At 43.3% G+C, this 22,092-nt stretch overlaps 1 protein-coding gene across 4 annotated transcripts in view; it reads right to left on the bottom strand.

Moving 5' to 3' along the window:
* CERKL (CERK like autophagy regulator) overlaps positions 1-22,092 on the bottom strand; it is a 1,041,140-nt gene that overhangs the window by 119,455 nt on the left and 899,593 nt on the right. For all 4 annotated transcript variants that reach the window (XM_069616081.1, XM_069616083.1, XM_069616080.1 and 1 more), the window contains one exon: positions 7,540-7,636. In XM_069616081.1, coding sequence (XP_069472182.1) covers positions 7,540-7,636 — 97 coding nt within the window. The remainder of the gene's footprint in view (positions 1-7,539; positions 7,637-22,092) is intronic.

Here is a 22,092-nt window from a genome sequence, read left to right as displayed (position 1 = left end):
ATGGTAAATTTAATTTCTTCAGTGCAGTTGTTGATCCAATTCCAGATTTTCATTATCCCCTTTCCAGATGAAAATAATGTCATCTATGTGCCTGTGCCATAGTACGAAGCTGTCCAGGAAGGGGTTGGTAGTATTCAAAACAAAGTTGTTTTCATATTTGGCCATGAAAATGATGGCCATGCTGGGTGCAAATGCCGCCCCCATAGCGGTGCCACAAATCTGCATGTAAAATGTTCCATCAAATTCAAAAAAGTTATGTGTGAGAGCTAAATCCAGCAATTCCACTATAAAGTTAGTGGGCACTCTTTTGTTTCATATGGTGTGTTAAATGCATTCTAATGCATTCCACCGCTAGGCCTTGTAGTATACTGGTATATAGACTAGTAATATCCATAGTCACTAGTAGGTCCTCCATGGGATTGAATGGTTGGTTTTCAAACTTCAGGATTGTGGCCATGGGGTCTCTGAGGTAAGTGGGGGTTTCCTGGCTGAGAGGTTTCAGAAAAAAGTCAATGAAGTTGCAGATGGGTTTTAAAATGGAACCACAGCCCGAGACAATGGTTCTTGCTGGAGGGGATGTCTTGTTTTTGTGCAGCTTGGGTAGTGCATAGAAGGCCAGAGTCCTGCCTTCCAATGTATTGAGGAACACTTCCTCTTTATCAGAAATCCAGTTTCTTTATGCTGCAAACTGCGTGATCCCCTGAATTTTGCTTTTGATGACATCTGAAGGGTCTTTTTTAAGTTTTTTTATAATTTTTTTCATCATTCAGGAGGGTCATGACTATTTCTTTGTATTGTTCTTTGTTCTGAACTACAATGGCTCCTCCCTTATCGGCAGCCTTCTGCACAAGACTCAGAAAAGAGCAAGATACACCCCCAAGGAATCCCTTCTTACCATCAAAGAGAAAGACCACTCTGGAGAAGACAGCATCACTTGTGTGACAACATTTGATCCCAACACAACCAAATTGAAAGGTGCCATAAAGAAATTCTGGCCACTCATCCAATTTAGCCTATCAGGGGAACAACTACCGAGAATGGCTCTAAAGAGATCTAAGAACCTGAAGGATATATTAACCCATGCCAGAATTAGCAAAACCAGCACAAGATCCACCCTATGGAACCTTAGAGAGATAGTAGGGCACCATCCATGCGGGAGCTGCACGGCATGTAAATTTACCCGCAAAATAACCTCTTTCCCCATAGGAAACAAGGATTGGCAGTTGCGCCACTTTTCAAATTGTAAAACATCAAATGTGATCTATGCAATTGAATGCCCATGTGGCCTGAGATATGTGGGTCAAACCTCCAGGCCAGTGCACAAAAGGATAAGCAAACATAGATCCAGAATACGGTGCAAGAATATGTCTGCACCGTTGGTCCCACACTTTGTAGAATCCCACAATGGCCCCGACAACCTCCTCTGGTGGGTAGTGGACAAAGTACCACAAATAAATAATCCAGCCAATTCACTCAACTATAAAGAAGCCTGGTGGATGTTTAAGCTAAAATCCACTACATTGGGACTAAATGAGGCAGAACCATTAGGCTCACTTACATGAAATAGCATTCAGGTCACTGACTTTAATACAGTATTTTGCATAACACCTGTTGCATGACATTACATGAAGCCTTTGCATCAGATGTCATGCACTATGCACTATACTCCTTGTGTCCTAACCTAGACAACCTGGACACCTCCCCTATGACACTCTGGCACACACTTTGCAAGCATACTGGTACCTTACAGGTACACATTCAGCTACACACTGGTCACTCAGCCACTTCAGTATGGCCGCTACACGCCACTCCAGTTCCCTGCCTATTGCTTTAACAGGCCACCCCAGAGTTGTCACCCACAGCGCCTCCCATGTAACATTTGATGCACATTAATGACAGACATCTCCGTAGCGACTATCCATGGCAGGGCCGCTCTTTATAGTGGTCATATTCCTCCACGGTTACGTATGAAGAAAACCCGATCTTTACACTCAGTGCGGGCTTCCCTCTGTTCGTGTACTGATTCGAATTCCTTTACATGACCAGATACGTTTTTTCCTCCGTGTGCATACCTGATGACTTGTACAATACAGGACTCATCGGCACCCGCTTAGATTTACATGCGATTGGTCCATTTCCAATAGTACATTAGAAACACCCACTGTTCTTTCAGTGTCTCTCCACCCGCACATGCGCACGTGAGTAGAATCCCGTTCCCGACGCATGCACTCATCCACATATCTATACAGCTCCATCGAGAAACACACTGCAGCCGTATCCCGATGGAGCAGCAATATGCCGAACTAACGTGGACATATTTCTTGGGACCCCGCTTCTCGTGGCAGTAAGCTCTTCATTTTCTGTCCCCCAGCCTCCCACCAGAGGCCCAAACACCCCTGCAGTAGATCTTTAAAATAGTCCTGACAGCGAGTGCTTTCTCCTTCTTTTCCGATCTCCCTCTCTTAGATTCCCAACCAGCACGACTCCACCTGTGTGCTACAAATCCACCATTGGGGATTAAGAAGAGCTCACCTTTCTTCAAGACCTACTTCATTTTAGGACACTGAGGTACATTACCATTGTCTTTTAACCATACTGTTACATCCAGTGCCCTGCATCCATTGTAATCCATGGGTTCACAACTTTGATTATGCAATATTATTTCTTTTTTACATATTTTAGTGCCACTATTCGATCGCTGGGTGATGATTTAACTGCAGCATTTCGTCTAATATGGGCCCCCATTCTCCCATTCCAAATCAACAAGCCAAAATAGCAACTAAATCTGTTGCCATTACCATAAAGGTCAGTACCAGTATGGAACTGTGCTTTTCAGCAACTTAGTCTTTAACTTATTGTTTTAGTCTGTGTACATATTGTTGTGATACTCTAATAAGTAAGTCAACACAATAATTTTATTTTATGCTTCAGTATCTCATGGTCCCCTCTGCTTTTTGCATGGTAATAAGTGCCTTGGCTCCAGAAGAAGGCTTTCCTACACCATATGCCGAAATGTCCATGAACCTCAGCGCAACCTTGCTAGTGCCCTTTGGCCCCCTTTCGGGGTTTGATTCAATGTCCAGATGTCGACTTTTTACAAGGTCACCCTCTAGCCTGGCTGAAAATTGACTTTTAGTAAAAAAATAGACCTCTTGAAGGTCATACCACCTAGATGGAACACATTGAATAGATTTCCACCTAAGGAAGGCACTAGAACACCTCCCTACATATGGAGCTTCTGTATGTCAAATCCACATGAAGTAATGTATTTGGTTTTGTTTTGAAACTCCATGTTCACATGTGAAAGTAATGAACACTTTTTCTGACTACATTGACATTTGTGTTTCTCAAATTATGAGATAAGCTGCAAAGGCATGAAGCAATGCCTATGTCGAGTATTATTATGAGGATTAGTATGAAGTAAATGTCTGATGTTTATCAGTTTTACCCTATGCATTATGGGTAAAATGTCTCAACTCAGGAGATAATATGTACTGCACTTTGTGAACTTCAAGTTGTGCTTTTTCTCATATGTTTTCAACATGAATATGTTTCTAAAAAAGTGGGTCAGTTATCAGTAATAAACTGAGCACCAACTTTACTGAGCTTTTCACTGCATTTTTTGTACACAGTTAGGTAGTTTATGCCAGTAAATGATATACTGGTATACAGCCTTACAAGAAGTAATAACTGCATTTGAATGAAGTGCAAAGGAATAGCAATTGTATAGGCAGGACCCCCCTCTTTGTTTGTAGCTTTCATCTTTACAACATTTGTAAAATTCGACCCCTCCTAACCTTTCATGCTACTAAACTCTTAATTACCTCCCTCCTCTTCTCCAGACTTTTCTACTGTTCCTCCCTTTTCTTCGGACTCCCCTCCTCTCACCTCTCCCCACAAAAATCTGTCTACCACTCCGCCATCCACTCCCTCTTCCTTCACTCACCTTTTGACTCCATCTCCTCTTCTCTCACCTCTCTAGGCTGGCTTTCTTTTCACTCCCAGCTTAAATTCAAGTTCCTCTCCATGGTCTTGCCCCCCTACCTTTCCTCCCTTCTTAATCTCTACTCCCCTTCTTGCTCTCTTCGCTCTGCTGATCTTTTCCTACACTGTCCTCCTCCACCTCCTTGCGCCCCTTCCCGCTTCCGCTCTTTCCAACTCCTTGCTCCGTTCCACTGGAACCGACTCCCCATCTACATCCGCTCTTCTCCCTCCTACCCTTCCTTTTGCTCTTCTCTAAAATCTTATCTTTTCCATTCCCCCAGCACCTCTCACTTCCTCTCCTACTTCTCCCACCGCCCATGCCTCACCTCTTACTCCTTTACCTCTATAACCTCTCCTTCCTCTCTACTCCTTTCTACCCTACCTCCTGCTCTTATCTAGTCTTATTCTTCCCTCTCTTCTTCCTCACCCCCTCTCGCCTCCCTTCTTACTTCTGCTTACACCTCCACTCATACCTCCGATTCCCTCTCACTCCTTTGTCCCTCTCCACTCCCTCCTTACCTCAGCAATAACGTAAATTGTTCCTTATACTGTTTTCGAGTTGTGATTCAATTACCATTTTATGCTTGTTGTATTTCTTCTTGTTCCCATGTAAAGCACTTTGGATTAAAGTGCAATATAAATTCAATAAAATACAAATACAAGTCTGGGGACACGCAGCACAAGCAGGAGCAAGGAAGGAGGAGGCGAGGAGGCAACGCAATCGAGATTACGAGGGACCATTAAGGTCAGCGAAGGTAGGGAACACAAGGGAGGGGGCGCACCAAGCAATGTATAGGCTCCATGACTTTCCCGCTATACATCCATGGCCTTTAGAGAGCGGCCATCAACCCAACTGTTGAATTTCACAGGCCACTCCAGTCATTTCACTAGATATTGTTCCCTAGACCCTGGTCCTTTACTAGTTATAACTTTTTCTATTCTATAAACTCTCTGTTGGTCTTTGCTGACTTTCTGGATCTCTTCCCTATAAAGAAACATCTTGAACAGCTTCCCCTAAGTAATCTATTAGTCTGTATATATGAAGACCTTCACGGAGAGCCTCTCTATCTATGTTAACGATCTTGTTGCTGCAGTTTTCATCATACCCCTTTGTAAAAAACAGCCTTGAGTTCCAAGATCTGCACATGATCATCCTTTTAAGGGGAGTTTCTGCCCCCTTTTCAAAAAGTCTTTTAGCATACATGTTTTTCCAGACCTCCAGGGAATTCTTGGGTGTTACAGCTACAGGGGTAGTTTTAGTAGATCCATGATGCGTGTTGTTGTACACATTTATAAATGCATGTTAAACATCCACATATCTATGGGTGTTTTTAGCAGTGAAGAAATGCCAGATGTGTTTTTTTATACCTTTGCATAAAATGTTCTACAACGGAGAATTACACTTTGGAATGTGTTATGAAATGGTGCCCCCCGTGTTGTTTTAGAAGGATATGGAGCGGTCCATTTAGAAACTCCTTATCGGCATCTGTCTGTAGTTAGCAGGTTTACTCGCCCTCTGTTAAATATGCATTTAAAAGCAGCTGCTACACTGGGTCCAGTATTGTCTTTTAAAGATTCGACATAGGCCTATTTTGATAGGACATCGATGACGGCTAGAATATATTTAAAGCCATCATTGTCTCTCTGGAACTGGCTCATATCGATAAGATCAGACTGCCATTGTTGATCGATATCAGATACCACGGTAATTCATCGTTTTATAGTCTAAAAACCATTAGACACATGCATTTATTAAAAGCTATCATTTATATATACACACACACACAACAGTTATAAAAGTTATGTATCACTATACAGAGTATTGGCCTGTTCTGAAATACTTAAATATAGTTGTGCGCTGTTCTAGTATGAGTAAATATGTGTAACATCCTACGGCAATCGTACCACGTGGACAAAGACATTAAGAGAATAAGATACTCAGTAAGAAAAAGACATAATGGAGATGTTTATGTTTAATCAAGAGGAAATCTAAGTACCTTTGAATACCAAGAAACACAAGGCAGCAATATTTGATCATTACAAAAAAAAATACAAAAGAATTTGCACCGCCTGATGAACCGTCATATGGAAAGACGGGGAAACGCGTGTTGGGGAGCAAAAAAGTAAATTCATGCACAACAAGAAGTACGAAAATAAATTTGTAATAAGGGAAACAAGCAAATTTAATAAGAGGAGTACATCAAAGAATACATGATATAGATCAAAATTTCAAATTTGTGGAGACAAGTAACCAAAACTATAAACCAATATTCAATTGGAACACGCAATAAATAAACAAATACATTGAATGAAGAAATTTCAATTGAAGAAAGAAAAAGTCAACTAAAACTGTGAATACAAAAATAAATTTTGAGGTGAAATAGAAAACATCGAACTTTGTCATTTTTTTGGAAACAATACATGCAATCAATAAGAAAGTGGAAGCGCTATATAATGGGATTCTAGAGTGTTTAATTTAAGTTAATTTCAAAGCCCTGGTTAGACTCGGGGCAAAAGAGTCTGAAACTGCAGCACACGTTTCTGATAAAAAATAAACAAAAAGTAAACCCAAGGAGAAGTGCCAAGTGCTGTTAAAGGCTGGACTTACCTATAATGAACATCCTAAATGTGGTGGCCGGTGACCAAATAGCTAAATATTACTGTGAAATGTGGCAGATGATAGCAATTGTATGTATTGAATGTGCATTTTTTATTTTATAGTTCATTATTAAACTGATAGGGTCACTCTCAAAGTTGTATTTTTATATCAAATTAATTTGGGTTCTTATCAAAATTTATATTAAATTCATATAACATGTGTTGGGTTATCAATATATTAGGGTTCTTATCAAATTAATATTAAATGTTTTGGGGGCATTACATTAATTGGTGTTCAGATACATCTATGTCTAAAGTTATATATACTACAGTGGGCTCGAGTTTATGTAAAATGTATATAAACATTTTTGGGGGGCATTACATTTATAGGGGTTCAATCAAATGTATAAGTGTTCTGGGGCATGCTAATGGGCCGGGCCATCTGTCAATAGAAACCCTTGATGAAAGGCATCCCACTCTACTACTCATCTCATAGAAAAAAAGAAAAACCTTTCACTTTACTTCGTTGGATGAAGCAACAGTATGCATGAATACAGGCCTGGGAGAGCCATGCTATCTATAGAGGCATAGATCTGCCATGGAAAGATGGTGCACATTGAAACTTATTTACAATTCTAGCAGTGCAAGAGATCACACATTACTAAGGCACACATTCATACAACGCATATGTTTACAAAATTAGGCAAACGCACAACTATTCTGCATAATATGTTCACAAAATTAGGCAAAAACAGTTTAAAAAGGGGACCCAGTAAATTTGACGAATAACCAGTTACTCTAGAGACGCACTGAAATGAAGGATTCAAAAACACACAATCTGAGCGCAGAGCGTGCTGCTTCGAATCTAGTACCCCACATTGAGTCCATCCAGTTTGGAAAACTAAAATGAGCCACCCTTGCAGAGTCTATTCTACAGTAATATTTGATTGTGAATACCTGATTGTGTGCATTGGTATAGCGCTTTAAGTGCTTCACAAACTCTGCACGTGATGCATCTCTTACAAGAATGAGAGCCATGATTCCATCATTCAATCTGAAAGAGAACGAGTGTCATATTTTTATGAATACAAAAAGCAGAATAACTATGGTTAATTACACAATATTCTCAGCTATCTTAAAATTAAAGTAGGTGTGTGCAAGTTGTAAAGAGTTAACTATGACAAATACTTTTTTTGCTTTTTGTGATCTTTTTTGGAGGATGAGCAAAACCTTAAAACTGTCTTTTTGATTATTATTGTGGCTAGACCACAGTGCCACGGTTGGGGTTGAGAAACGATGCATTGAATTAGGAAACAGGAAAGTAAAAATGGCGATCTGTTGGAGTCAAAACACATTTTTTCGAAAAGGCACATGCATCTGGAATTTAAAAAACAAAACACGATGGAACAACCATGTCCAATCTTTCTATGAATTGGAAATATAACAATGGCACAAGCAAAGTCAATCTGTACATGTTACTTTTGGGCGGCTACTTCTGTGCAACATCCAAAGAGAAGGAGAGAAAATAAGTAATTATGAGATTCCTGTGAGGAAAGCCCACTTATAATCCTTTAAATTGCAAATAAAACTGAAAACCAGAAGGTACTTAAGTGATAGCTAAAACTGTACACACTATTTAACAGCATGTGTTAAATGTTTTTGATACGTTATTTATATAAACGCTCTAAAGGGAGCATTTTTATATGTTGCGTTATGTATATAAAATCATTATTACAAACGGAGTTGGTACTCATTTAAGAACCACAGAAAGGATTAGCGGCCGAGTTGACCTTGCTGGGGTTTGAACCTGAAACGCGCAGATCACACATAGGGCCTCATTACAAATCAGGCGGTTCGGAAATAACAGTCGAGGTAAACCCGCCGCCACCGTTGTTTCCGGACCGCCTGATCCCGACTCCTGCAGGCGAGAGGTGATGCTCCCGCCAGGTTTGACCTGGCGGGTTTAACACCGCTCGCCTGCAGGCGGCCGAGGAAACACCGGCAGCATTACGAGATGCTGCCGGTGTTTCCATGATCCCCATTCCCATTGAGTCCAAAAGGACTCAATGGGAATGGGGATTAACACCATTCCGCCTCCGTGATTCCCGGGAAACCGGGGTTGTAATGCCCCGGTAAATTCCGGGAATCACGGAGGCGGAATTGTAATACGAGTCTGGCGGTAACCAGGCGGTTTTACCGCCTCGGTTACCACCGGACTCGTAATGAGGCCCATAGATTGAAGCAGTGCCTCACCAGCATAATCAATACAAACAATTACTTACCTGTAATGCGATTTATCCAGCACACGTATCTTTCCATCGGTGCTTCAGGAGTAAATACAGGAAGACTATTCACACTTCGCGAAAACCTTTTGAGTAATCAATAGCACACCCCAATAACTGTGATTATGTCACTCAGATTCTAAAAGCAATATCCCACGTTGTTACAAGCTACTCATTTTTTAAAGCCACTGAGGGCTTTAAAGCCACAGGGATTGTTTTATTAGATATACCATAACAAGCCCTGATCCAAACACTGCTGCAAATCAATGTGATACTGGGAACTGCTTTACTAGACATGCCATAACAGGCTCTGACCCAAATACTGCTGAAAATCAATGTGACACTGGGGATTGTTTTATTAGAAATGCCATAACAGGCTCTCACCCAAATACTGTTGAAAATCAATGCGACATCACTAGCTCCCTCAAGTCACTTGGTTTTAGCCAATGCATCAACGCTCCTACCCATGACAAGGGGCGCTGCCTGGACTGGATCGCCCATCTGAACTGCCCGATCACTATTAGATCTAATATGCCCATACCCTGGACTGACCATCACAGTATTGTTCAACATACTACCCTGCTCTCACATCAAACCCACTACCATCCCGCTCCCCAACACCTGGGCCCGCAGCTCATGAAAACTCACCAAGAACCGCCTCCTACCGCACATTGATGCCCTCAAACCCAAGAACCTTAGCCCACAAGACCCATCTGACCTAGCTGACCTCTACATCAAAACTCTAATCACAGTACACATCAATTGATATCATTACCCGTTTAGCCCCCCAAAAAGTTACACCGGTAGGAGACATCAACTTCCTGATTCGCCCCAGACCTCCTGGAACTCTGCTCCATAAAATGGGCTGCTGAAACAGCCTGAAAAACAACCTATTCGAACGAGTTTAAAAAGGCAGCCAAACACTACAAAGAAATCATCATCAATGCCAAAGCCACCACCTTCAACAAATGTCTTTTTTTTGTATTTGTAAAGCACACTACAGCCCAAGAGCATCGAGGCGCTGTTGCAAGCTAGTGTCTTAGTTACACAGTATGCAGGATTGCCCTGATGCAAATACTGCTGCAAATCTATGTGATACTGGGGATGGTGTTACTGTGAATGCCATTACCCGCCCAACCTCATATAGTGCTGTCAATCAACGTGATACAGGGACCTGCCCTGGGCAACCCAAGAACAAATGCATCTACCTGCCTTGTCCCAATACAGCAGACAACCACACCACAACCAAACCTGCCCTGACCCATCTCAACCTGGCCTTGGTGAACACCTGCTCCCTACCAGCACACGCACTAGACATCCATGACCTTCTTATAGCTCACAGCCATGACGCATTAATGGTCGCCGAAACATGGCACCTCAGGCCCTGCCCTTGCCCTGGCATTCCTGGCTGGTAACAACATACTCAGAAACGACAGATCCTATGCAAGAGGCCGAGGAGTAGCCATCATAGCCAAAGACCACCTTTGCATGAGACCATTTGAATCTGTCATGGAAAACTGCGACATCCTATCAGCAAAACAATCCACCTCACCCACGATCACTATCACCATACACCTAATCTACCGCCCCCCAGACCTCACTATCATTCGAAGGAGACCTTCTCCACCTGATCAGCAACAACATTAAGCCCCTGTCCAAACGCCCCCACCCATGATAGGGGGCACTCCCTGGACTGGATCGCCCATCTGAACTGCCCGGTCAATATTAGATCTAATATGCCCTTAGCCTGGACTGACCATCACAGTATCGTTCAACATACTACCCTGCTCTAACATCAAACCCACTACCATCCCGCTCCCCAACACCTGGGCCCGCAGCTCATGAAAACCCACCAAGAGCCACCTTCTACCGCACATTGATGCCCTCAAACCCAAGAACCTTAGCTCACAAGACCCAACTGACCTAGCTGACCTCTACATCAAAACTCTAAATCACAGTACACATCAATAGATATCATTGCCCCTTTAGCCCCCAAAAAAGTTACACCTGTAGGACACATCAACTCCTGATTCGCCCTAGACCTCCTGGAACTCTGCTCCATAAAATGGGCTGCTGAAACAGCCTGAAAAACAACCTATTCGAACGAGTTTAAGAAGGCAGCCAAACACTACAAAGAAATCATCATCAAAGCCACCACCTTCAACACATTTCTTTTTTTTGTATTTGTAATGCACACTACAGCCCAAGGGCATTGAGGCGCTGTTGCAAGCTTGTGTCTTAGTTACACAGTATGCAGGATTGCTCATGGGTCACAGAGAGCAGAATGTAGGCATAATGAACAGGAAACAGGAATATGGAACATTGTATAAATCAAAGAATAACATCAAGGTTACAGTGCATGGGTGAAGAGTTAAATACTGAAGGGAGGCACCAACAAATCTAGGTGGCCCCTTTATACAAAAAACGTTTTGATGGCTTTCCTGAAGGCTGTGTGAGATTCAGTGCTCCTTATGTGCGGTGGTAGGGAGTTCCATTGAGAGGCAGCGATGAAAGGGAACCTAGAACCTCCTACGCGAGTCCTCACGGTTTTAGGAACGATAACCAGGTTGGTGTATGGCGCTCTTGTAGGTCTGTCAGATAAGGGTTTAGCAAATCTCTGAGAAAGGTACAGGGGTGCAGTGTTGTTGAAACATTTGTGAGTGATGGCGAGGGTTTTGAAAGTGATATGTTACTTGATGGGGAGCCAGTGGACTAATCTCCTAGTAGTAGTGATATGTTTCCTTTTCGAGATGCAGGTAGCAGCCTGGAGGGCATTGTTCTGTATGGTCTGGAGTTTTCTGATGTTTTTTGCTGAGGTGCCTACTAGGAGAGAGTTGCAATAGTCCAACCGGACCCGATTATAGTCCGTTGCTTTGTTGAGGCAGTTCTGTTTAGACAAGAAGGGTCTGGCTGCATTGAGCAGTTTTGAATGGTATGCCGCAGCAGATGAAATCGCGTTGACTTGTCTGCTCATGGTAAGATTGGAATGTAAAAAGAACCCAAAGGTTTTCGCAGCCTGTGACACAGGGATTGGAGTATTGTCAATGGTAAAAGAGTTGTACTTTTCGTCGAGTTTCTTTAGTGTTGCTGGGGACCCAATAAGTAGCAGTTCAGTTTTTTGGCTGTTGAGACGAAGCCAATTTTCTGCCATACAGGTTTGAATTTTGGAGTAGATGGAGTTGAGTTTTTCCCTGTCAGAATCATAGTCGCCGGGGGATAAGCACCTGGGTGTCATCCGCATAGTTAGTATATGATATTCCTGACTGGTCCAGGAAGTTGAATAAGGGCCTCATGAAGAGGTTGTAAAGGGTGGGTGAAATGCAGGAACCCTGCGGGACAATGCATTTGATCAGATCTAGGTTGGCGCATGCTTGGTCTGTGAAGACTTTCATCACTCTGCCCTAGAGGAAGGAAGCGACCCAGGCTGTGGCATTGGAGGAGAAGTTGGCAGTGGACGAAAGGAGGTGGCAGAGGGTATTGTTATCAACAAGATCAAAAGCTGTAGATAACATCCTGATTTGCCTGCATCTCCGAGATCCTCAATTTGATTTTTGAGGTCTAGAAGTGCAGTTTGTATCCTATGGCTGGGACGGAAGCCTGACTGACGTAGACCAAGAAGGCGATTGGCTTGAAAGAAGTTTTGGACCTGCAGATAGGCTGCTTTGTCAGGAGTTTTTAAAGGAAAGGGACTGTAGTGATGGGCCTGTAGTTCCCTAGGACAATAGAATTGCCAATGCAAAATCTGACACCAGGGAACCCTTCACCATAATAAAAGAACTAGAAACTCCCACTACCCCACAGTCCACCCTCTTCAAAGACAAAGAGTGGTGCTCCAGCATCCAAAATGCCATGTCACAAAAAATCAATACCTTACACAAATAAATAGCCAACGGTTCTCCATGAAATCCTCGACTCCAACCACTGTTAACACCAACCTCCAAATATCCTTGGACCCTAGCACCGCGCTCTTAATTCCATGAAATTACTGAAAAAGAAACCTCTCACATCCTAAAGTGCCTCAAACCATCAAAATGTAAAGGTGATATCTGCCCTGCCTCACTAATCAAATACTGCACAGAATCCCTCATCCCTTTCCCCACAGTTTTCATCAATGCCTCCTTTAAAGCTGGCACTGTTCCACCTTGCCTCATGGAGGCTTGGGTTCTTCCGCTCCTAAAAAAAACCTACGCTTGACCCCGCACTCCCTAACAACTACCGGCCAATTACCACTGTCCCCTTCCTGCTAAAAATCCTGGACAGATCAGTCTACATCGAAATCAGACGACACTTGGAAACTAACCTCATCCTAGGAGTCCATCAATCTGTCTTCCGACCGGGACATGGTACAGAGACAGTGCTCCTGGATCTAAAAAAACAAATTGATGAAATCAGAGATGAAGGGAAACTAGCTCTGCTGCTCCTCCTAGACCTCTCTGCTGCCTTCGATCTGCTAGACCACACAATCTTGTGCCATCACCTGACAACCTCAGCCTTTTTCTCACACAGAGCTACAACTTGGATTGCTTCCTTCCTAGAAGGAAGAATGAGAGTCTTTTCAGAAAATTCAAGTGCACAGCCAGCCCCGATGACGTGTCAAGTCCCACAAGGCTCCTGCATCTCTCCCATGCTGTACACTATTTTCACCAAATGTCTCTTTGACCTCTTGGACTCTCACGGCATACCATAAACAAATTATGCAAACAACACAGAAATTCTCCTTCCTCTATCGGGAAACTATTCCAACGACTCTAAAACATTGAATACTGTGCACGCCACCATCCAAGCTTTGATGGCAACCCACCAACTCTGTCCCGACCAGAAAACCGAGAACCTTCTTGTCGGACCTTCCACAGTCCTAATAAAATTTGAATCCAATACACGGCTTTCAAAATTGATGGCACACAAATCGCGGTCTCCCCTGCAATAAACACATTGGGGGTTTACCTTGACACTTCACTCTCACTGACCCGTCAGGTGAATGCCATCGCCTCATCAGCAGCATACACCACCAAACTCATAAATGCTGCCAGACCCTTTCTCTCTACTAACAGCTACCTAACGATTGCACAAGCTGTGGTAGGTGCCAGACAAGACTACTGCAACATTCATTTCGCTGGAAGCTCAGCGCACAATTTGCAGGAACTACAGAAAATCCAAAATAATGCTTTAAACATCCCTAAAACACACCATATCTCTGCCGCCCGTAGGGCCGCTCACTGGTTACCCATCCAAGAGAGAATCATGTTCAAGACCTTATCAATTATCCACAAATGCATCGCCAATTCTGCCCCACCTTACCTCAATCAAAAAATCTTGAAGGCCCCCTCCTCTAGACCGACCAGAACCCGTTACTTGCACAGACTAATCCAACCCAAAGTCAAAAGAGCTAAAGTTAGATGCTCCAACTTCCGATCCATTGCGGCAAAACACTGGAACTCCCTACCTCACTTTCCTGAGAGCAGAAGAGTCCTACTGGGTATTCCGTAAGACACTCAAAACATAGCTATTTAGATTCCCTTGTTTCCTACCCCTGAACACCAAGCAATGCCTTTAAGCTATTAGGAGATGTACTATGGTGGGATTTATCTGTACCTATGAATTCAATATCAGTAATCTATTCACAACAAAATGTAACTGGTACCTGTAACATCGCCTCGATGCCCCAGGGTTTTTGTGCGCTATACAAATGCAAAAATAAATAAACAAACAAATAAATAAATAACATGGGTGGTGCACTCATCCCAAAGACTATGTGGACTATACAAAACACCTTTCACACAACAGAAATTGAAGTGTGATGTGACATAGAAGGAAAGCTATGCTTGAGAAACAGTGATAACGGTGATCAACTTTTGCTTTTTAAGCTTAGAATCGTTCATAGATTCAATATGTTGTGAATGGATTTCAAAGCAATAAAGATGATTAAGTGGTGTCATATTGCTGTCTGATCATGATAGTAGGTGGACATGGATTTTATTTAACAAAAATAAAACTCAATTTTGGGGTAAAAACTCAAAGTGTCAGAACAATCTTCAGGTCAGTCTTTCTCAGCAGGTTAACTAACTCAAGGGTTTCTTCTTAAGTTACCAAGATTTCAGGGCTCATCAGGGCCCCACCCTGTCCCTCAGAGTCTATTTGATTAATCCTTCAATTCAAAGTCCCCTGACCTTTCGCCTGTCAGTGATGTGATATGACTGCATCTGATCCTTCCTAAAGAGTCAATGGACATTGTTACGTTTCTGTTATGGGCTGTACATACAGCTGGAGTTTTTCTTACACTTGCACACAGAGCCAACTAGAATGGCTTGCCCCAGTTTCCACAGAGGAGTTTAAGTGAGCAATATCAGCTCCCTTGTCTCATAGTCCAACATATTGTATTTACACAGCTTTACTACTCCTCTTGTCCTGATCCTCCCTGATGGCACGTGACATGCCCACATGCTTATTCCTTCTGCCACTGTGGGTTTAACCCCGTCTGATCGCGGCCTCACTTCTTCCTCTTCCCTTAGAAAAAGTGTGCCCTCTTCTTACTTACAGCACTAGCTATGTACACCTCACTTGCCCATTCTGCTTCCTCCTGGTGTCTTTGTTGTACCATAGCTTAATCTCTTTCTCTTGCCACCTCCTGCAGTCTTCCACCTCCCACCTCCTGGTGTCCTTGTCCTACCACCTCTTGAGAGATTTCTCTGGCCACCTCCTGCAATGTCCAGTCTACCGCATGCTGATGTTTCTTCTCCCTCTCTGGTCTCTAGAGTCTTACCCCATTGTTTGTCTCTTTCCCATCGCCTTCCACCACCTCATTCGTAAGTTGTAAACTGTCTTTAAAACTCGGACCACAACCTTCTCCAATTGCCCCCCCCCTTGTTTCTGGGACATACTTTTTATATGCTAAAGGCTCCCCCCATTGGCTGATCTGGGTGCTAAAGCCTGCATGTGTGTGTCCTTTCTGGTGCTGCATTTGTGATTGGTGGCTATGGAAAAACCTTTCCCCAGGGGTGTAGCATGTGATTTGGCATGTACTGCAGCCAGAGGCTGGACTATGGCTTTAAGAAGCCAGTCTGCCATCTTGGGTTTCACTTCTGTGTGTTGTGACAGGGTGACCCTGTCAAGACGGAATGGGGATCCCTCTGCCCCTCGGGTGGGAGGCCTACCACAGGAATTCCCAGTGCCAGGCCTGCCCAAGAGGTGGGGTGAGGGAATTTGGGGGGCTCCAATCCCTGTCCCTGTACCTGCATGCTTGCAGTATGTACCACTGTTGACCAGCCCATTCCTGCCATGCCTAATTCTGGCAGATTTCATACTGTTTGCCCCATGAGACTTTCAGTCCTTGCAGTCTTAGCAGCTGAATGGCCAGCAAACAGCCAGACTGCGAGAGGGATAGGGAGAGCTGCAAGGCTCTAGATCATTCTGCACAGTGAACTAGCAGAATGAACAAACAGCAGCAAACAGCACAGAATGAGAAACAGTACGTCAGATTCCCTGAGTATGCAGAGCAGGGCCCTCAGTAGTTCTACAACCTCCACGCAACCGCGACATAGACAGTTACTATACCTGCTTTGCAAACCGGTATGAAAACCACAAATACAAACTGAGATACTGACTTGAATTTCAGCGGGCTACCATTGCCTTTGGATACTCAACTCATACAGAAAAGGGGTGGGTCAAAAGACACATTGTGTGGGTTTTCTTTCACCTGTACACTGTAACAACTTCCATAGGGAAAGGAAAGCCAGTGCTGGGCCGGGGACCCAGGTGAGGAAGAGAGCCAGTGGCGAGAGGAAGGAGGTGGATAAAAGTGGCACAAGAAACAGGAAGGTTAGGGTGATTGGGGTGAGGTCAAGGAAGAAGGACCAAGAGACCAAGCAGCAAGCAGAGGAAGGACGTTGTAGGAGAATGTGGAACAGAATTGTTGAAGGAGTGGACAATGTGAGGCATTAGTAGGTGAGAGAAAGTGGTACAGTGGTTTGAATGTGCATGCAATGTGTGCGACTAATAGAGTGAGAGCAGGGAGTAAATGGGGAGGTCACTTGGTGAAGTGAAAGGGGGATAGGAGAACGAAGGTTTAGGTGGAGAGTTGTACTGTGGGGAGGGGAGTAGTAGTGTGCAGAGGGGAGTAGTAGTGATTTGGAGAGGGCACTATGAGTAGTGCGGAGAGGTGGGAATAATAGAGAATAAGGTCAGAGGGTGTGGGTAGGTAGTGGCAAAAGGAACACTGGAGGGAAAGAAGGAGCACTGTTAGGGAGAGAGGGAGATGAGACATTGGTTTGAATAATAGAGAGGAGAGTAGGAGGAGGAAAGGAGAGTGACAGGGAGAAAGGGAGATTAAAACCAGGGCGTTGAAGGAAAGAACCAAGTGGGGAGCCTGATTGTCTGAAGGCAGCAATCCTGACTTTACATCACATTGGGTAACCTAGATTAGGAACTACCTCGAATGTTCCCAGAGGAAGTTAGAGAGAGAAGGCATTAGGCCATCACCATCAGGCAGTCAGCATCTTCAATAGCAAGGTTTACCGATCTCTACTGACAAAGGGAGGGAACAGCATGCTCTTAACGAGAGAGAGGAGGCTGGCCCTTAGCAAGCCCAGTTACTAATATACAAATAAATACCCTTGAACGGTCTTTGAGGGTTGGTGTGTTCTAAAGGTCATTTCTGATAGTGTGCCTGTGCACATGTGCTTGTGTATGGGGATTGCAGCAAAACCATGTGTGCAGCGGGACCCATGGAAATAAATTTCAGTGTTTGAGTGTTGGGGCTGAGTGTGGGGGTGGGTCTTTTATCTTGATGAATTCAGTTTGGGAAGGGGGATACATTTCCATGTGTGAGGTCTCGGCTCTCCTGGCAATGCCCTTGTGTAGAACCCTTTGTCCAGCATACCACAGTCTCCTGCGCAGTCGTGGGGTCAAAGTGGGGGCGACCCACGGATCCTCCAGATAGCGGCTCCAGCATAGTCCTCTACTATCTTCCAACGGGCCGGTGAGATCACTGGCACCTTGAACACCCTACTAGAAACATTACATTTTTTAAAATAGCTGCTTGCCTCCCACTTCACACCCCTCACCGCCAGAATCTGAAATCTGCATCCCTTCAATATAGAACATGCTTGCAGACCACCATAACCAAATTGCTTCAACCACACAGACTTTGCCATTTTGCCCTGGTCATGCAGCAGGCGCTTCAAGGGATATTTGGAGATGTTCATTCCGTTCATTTTATAAACCACATAAACCATCATCTCCAGAAGGTAATTTAATTAGGACATGTCTAGACTGCATGTCAAAATGTAGCATTTGGAGAACAACACCTGGGCATTTGCCATCAAATTCTAGTTTAAACTGTTTAATTTTCGCTGGAGTTTAGAATAACCAATAAAGAATATGTATTTGTATCTCAAGCTCATCAATACATTTATGGTAAATGGGCCTGCCCACTTCCACTGGTCTTGAGATAAGTCGCTGTCCAGGTCAGTATCCTATTTAGATTTGACCTAAGACAGGGTGCTACTCTCGTCCTATTTCATAGGGCCTGATTTACAAAAACATTTTGTAATGGTACAAACCCATTGAAAAACAGTGTGCAAATGAGGCCCATTGGGGTTGAATACCAATCACATAAATCCCCATGAATATGTAATATAATGAACAATAAGAGGAGTTATTGGTTCGGTTGAGAACCAAGTCCATTTTAGCAAGGCCTGCAACAGGGCGCCTGAATACTGCACTACCTTGACTCCCAAGAATGGAATATCGTTGCAGGCACATATTGAAGCCACCCAAGTTGCTTGGTTGCATTGATGCTGGGCATAAATGGAAAATCTGTAATTTGGACTAGTTTACATACATAGCCAGAGTAGTTCTCAAATTCAAATACTTCAGCCATCAAAGGAGCTACACTAAACAAAGACACAACTAGAAAGCTACTCAAGAGTAAACCACAAACACTATCAAGATTTAATCACTTATCGCCAAGCAAATAGTAGCGGGTACAGTATGCAAATCCCTAATGAGCCCTACCAAGTGAAAACCATGAAGATAGCAGTCAGATTGTGTGCTTCCCGGAAGCAGGGCTGGTGTTCCAGATATTTAGGCCAATGGAAAAGGGTTACCCACAGCATTCCAGTTTACCCCTACATACAGAGTGGCAATGGTAAGGGCCAGAGATGGCAGGGGTGAGCGGGTTGGCTGGGATATTTGAGGCGGCATAACAAAAAAGAGCATAAACACATAGATCTGGGCCCGGAATACAGGTTTGATGCAAGACCTAAAATAGTGGCAAAGCCCAGATGTTGAATGAGTGAACAGAAATTCCAAGGGGAACGTGTCTCGCTTTCCTCTGTGTCCAAAGTCGCAGCCACCGTCTGAAGCTAGAAATGGATTTACAACATGATGCAGAAAATGTGGTGAAAGTTTGGTGCACTGATCTCGCTGGAATAAAAATTGATTGGTGCAGTACGCATTTAACGTAACATCAACGGCAGTAGCCTGACGCTCAAACTTTAGTAAACATGTTAATGCCTATATTTATCAATGAGATGGGTTTGCAAGACCCAAACCATGCCAGATGAGAGGTGTAGAAGAGCTTTCATAACCACCTCACTCATAGTTGGGGTGTTCAGTATTAGCGTAAACTACCAAAAGGCAACCATATCTGAGCTCCTTTAATATCTCTGTTAATACTATGGCAAAGGGACACTGTTTTGTTATATGTAAACATGAAAACAAGATTAAAAAAAAAGAGTGTCTTTCTTCCATATCTGTGCTCGCAACATTGGTCTACAGGTTGCAGAGCCTTCAAAAAGAAAGATATTTGAACAATCACAGCTACAAAGTATCCAAAGTAAAATGAGCATGCTGAGCAGAAGCCGCAACATTTGGCTGGTCTAGGGCCTGATGAGACCCTAAAATATCTTGCAGGCTGGAGACACGTCGTCACCAGTTGCCTGAAAGCAGACTGCCATCTTAGCCAGGTGTCAGTGAACCCTGATGTAATCTCCTACTGACCTCCAGGGTATAAAACGCAAAACACAGGCACATGCAAGATGGCCGAGGTAAATATTAGAGCCATCCGAGATTCTGCAAGAATGAACCTATATTTTTATTTTATTTTTTTATTGACATTAGTTTTACAAAAGAAAACAAACTTTTTTGTCATTCCGAATTTCTATAGATCTTTTCACAGCCATTTGAGTGTCATCCAAGAAGAAAGGTAAATACAGAAAGAAATAGAAAATGAGAGAAAAACATGATGGACTGTGTTCCAAATTCCAAATTTCCAGTTATCAAAAATAGACAAAACATGCACATGTCGACCCATTTCGTAGAAACTTAAATCAGTGAGTGTTTGGTAGAATCATATCCATAAAGTTAATGACCGCACAGGTTAGTTGAACATTTGTCCCAGAAATTAAATAACTCCACCACTCAAGCATATTTTCATTTTTTGGAGCAAATCGTGCAAGATGAAGTGAACGTTGATCGACAATTTTGGGACACTTGATTACTAGATGTTTGATCGATTCTACGTCAATCGAACAGAAACAACAAATGTCGCTCTTGGTCGTCGGGTCTTTTCTTCTCATCAGAATCTCATGAGTGGTATAAAGGTTTAACCGTAGTCTTATAAACTGGTTCCGATGATAACACGAGGGGAATTTGGCAAGGTACTTCGGCAGTTAACCCACTCTTTGCATTAATGTACCAAGGTCGATAATAGATATCAATTGACTGCGTTTATCTATGTTGGTTATCCAGGTCCATTGCCGGAACTTTTCTTTCGCCACTTGAAGAATTTGCAGAACAAGAGAAATACTTAAATCTGCTGCACGTAGTATTGTCATCAGTTTCTCCTCCCAACTATTTAGCAGGAAGGCAGACGGATCCGTGCTTTTTTCATTCAAAATCAGGTAGGGTTTCGCTGTTGGTGTTAAACGCATTTTTCGAAGGACGAATATTGATTTCCATAATACAAGGGAATATAGAGAGTCTAGTCCCAGTTCATGTCTGATGGCCACCATTGGGACATTCTGCGGCAGTTTGAGCACTTTTCGCCAGAAGAGGCCCTCCAGTATAGGCCAAAAACCAGCATCGATGTTCCACCCTGCTTCACTACCAAAACAAATGACTGGAGATACTTTTTGCATGTAAAAAGTTACTACTGGATATAAGGTGAATTTGCCATATTTTGCGTGTAGTTTTGGACCTTGTTGTGCAAAAATCCTCATTCGAGACAAAACTTTGTTGGTCCAACTCCACTCTCTTATTGAGATGTTAAATGAGACTCCCAGATAACGGATGGCATCAGTTTTGGTCAGGGGCTCATTAAACACTTTCCACTTGAAAATGTCTTTTTTTGCTCTTGTTTTGGGACCCAGAGCGACGTCTTGCGATTTCTTCACATTTATTACTAAATGATTTGAGGCAAGATATTCTTGTAGTGTGGACAACAGTCTTTGGAGACCAATTTTGGTGGAATCAAGTAAGACCACATCATCTGCATAGATTACATGGCTTAAGGTCTTCCCATAGACTTTTGGTGGAAAAGACCTTGTTGTTGAGAGAGTAGCAGGCAGGTCTGAGATAAAAAATGTAAAAATCAAAGCTGCTAAAGGGCAGCCCTGTTTCACTCCTTTAGTAGTTTTTATATTTTCAGATAGGTCTCCTTCAGCATTTAGGCGCACCCGAATGCTGGTATTTGCGTATAATGCCATTAGCGGGGTCAATAGCTGGTGTGGGCAGCCTCAGTTCTTTAGTTTTTTCCAAAGGAGCTGGCGATTAATGCTGTTGAATGCCGGTTTTAAGTCGACAAACGCAAGAAACAACAGTTTCTTGAGTTTTAAGGCATCGAGTTTTGCCAAATTTAGGAGCATCAGATTTAATTCCACTCCTATGCCTTTTGTGAACCCGGTTTGCCTTTCATCGACGAGGTTGGCACCTTCAGCCCACATAGCAAGGTGGCAAATATTTACCCCATTGTATCTAACAGCGCTATGGGGCAGTAGTTCTCTGGGTATTTACGGTTTCCCTTTTTAAACACCAGGACTACCACAGTGCATGTCCACGAATCAGGGATAGCTAACATAGAAGCGATGTGGTCGAATAGCACTTTTATAAATTGCGCCCAGTTTTCTTTGTTCGCTTTTAACATTGAGTTTGATATGCCATCCGGCCCAACGGCCCTCGAGGTCTTTAAGTTTTGAATGGCACTTTCGATGTCTTCCACAGTTTCGATGAC

This window comes from Ambystoma mexicanum, chromosome 9 (genome assembly GCF_040938575.1).
Source record: "Ambystoma mexicanum isolate Mex_15411 chromosome 9, UKY_AmexF1_1, whole genome shotgun sequence".
Lineage (NCBI taxonomy): Eukaryota > Metazoa > Chordata > Amphibia > Caudata > Ambystomatidae > Ambystoma > Ambystoma mexicanum.
The sequence above is the reverse complement of the archived record's forward strand: the minus strand, read 5'-3'. Positions and strand labels throughout refer to the sequence as shown.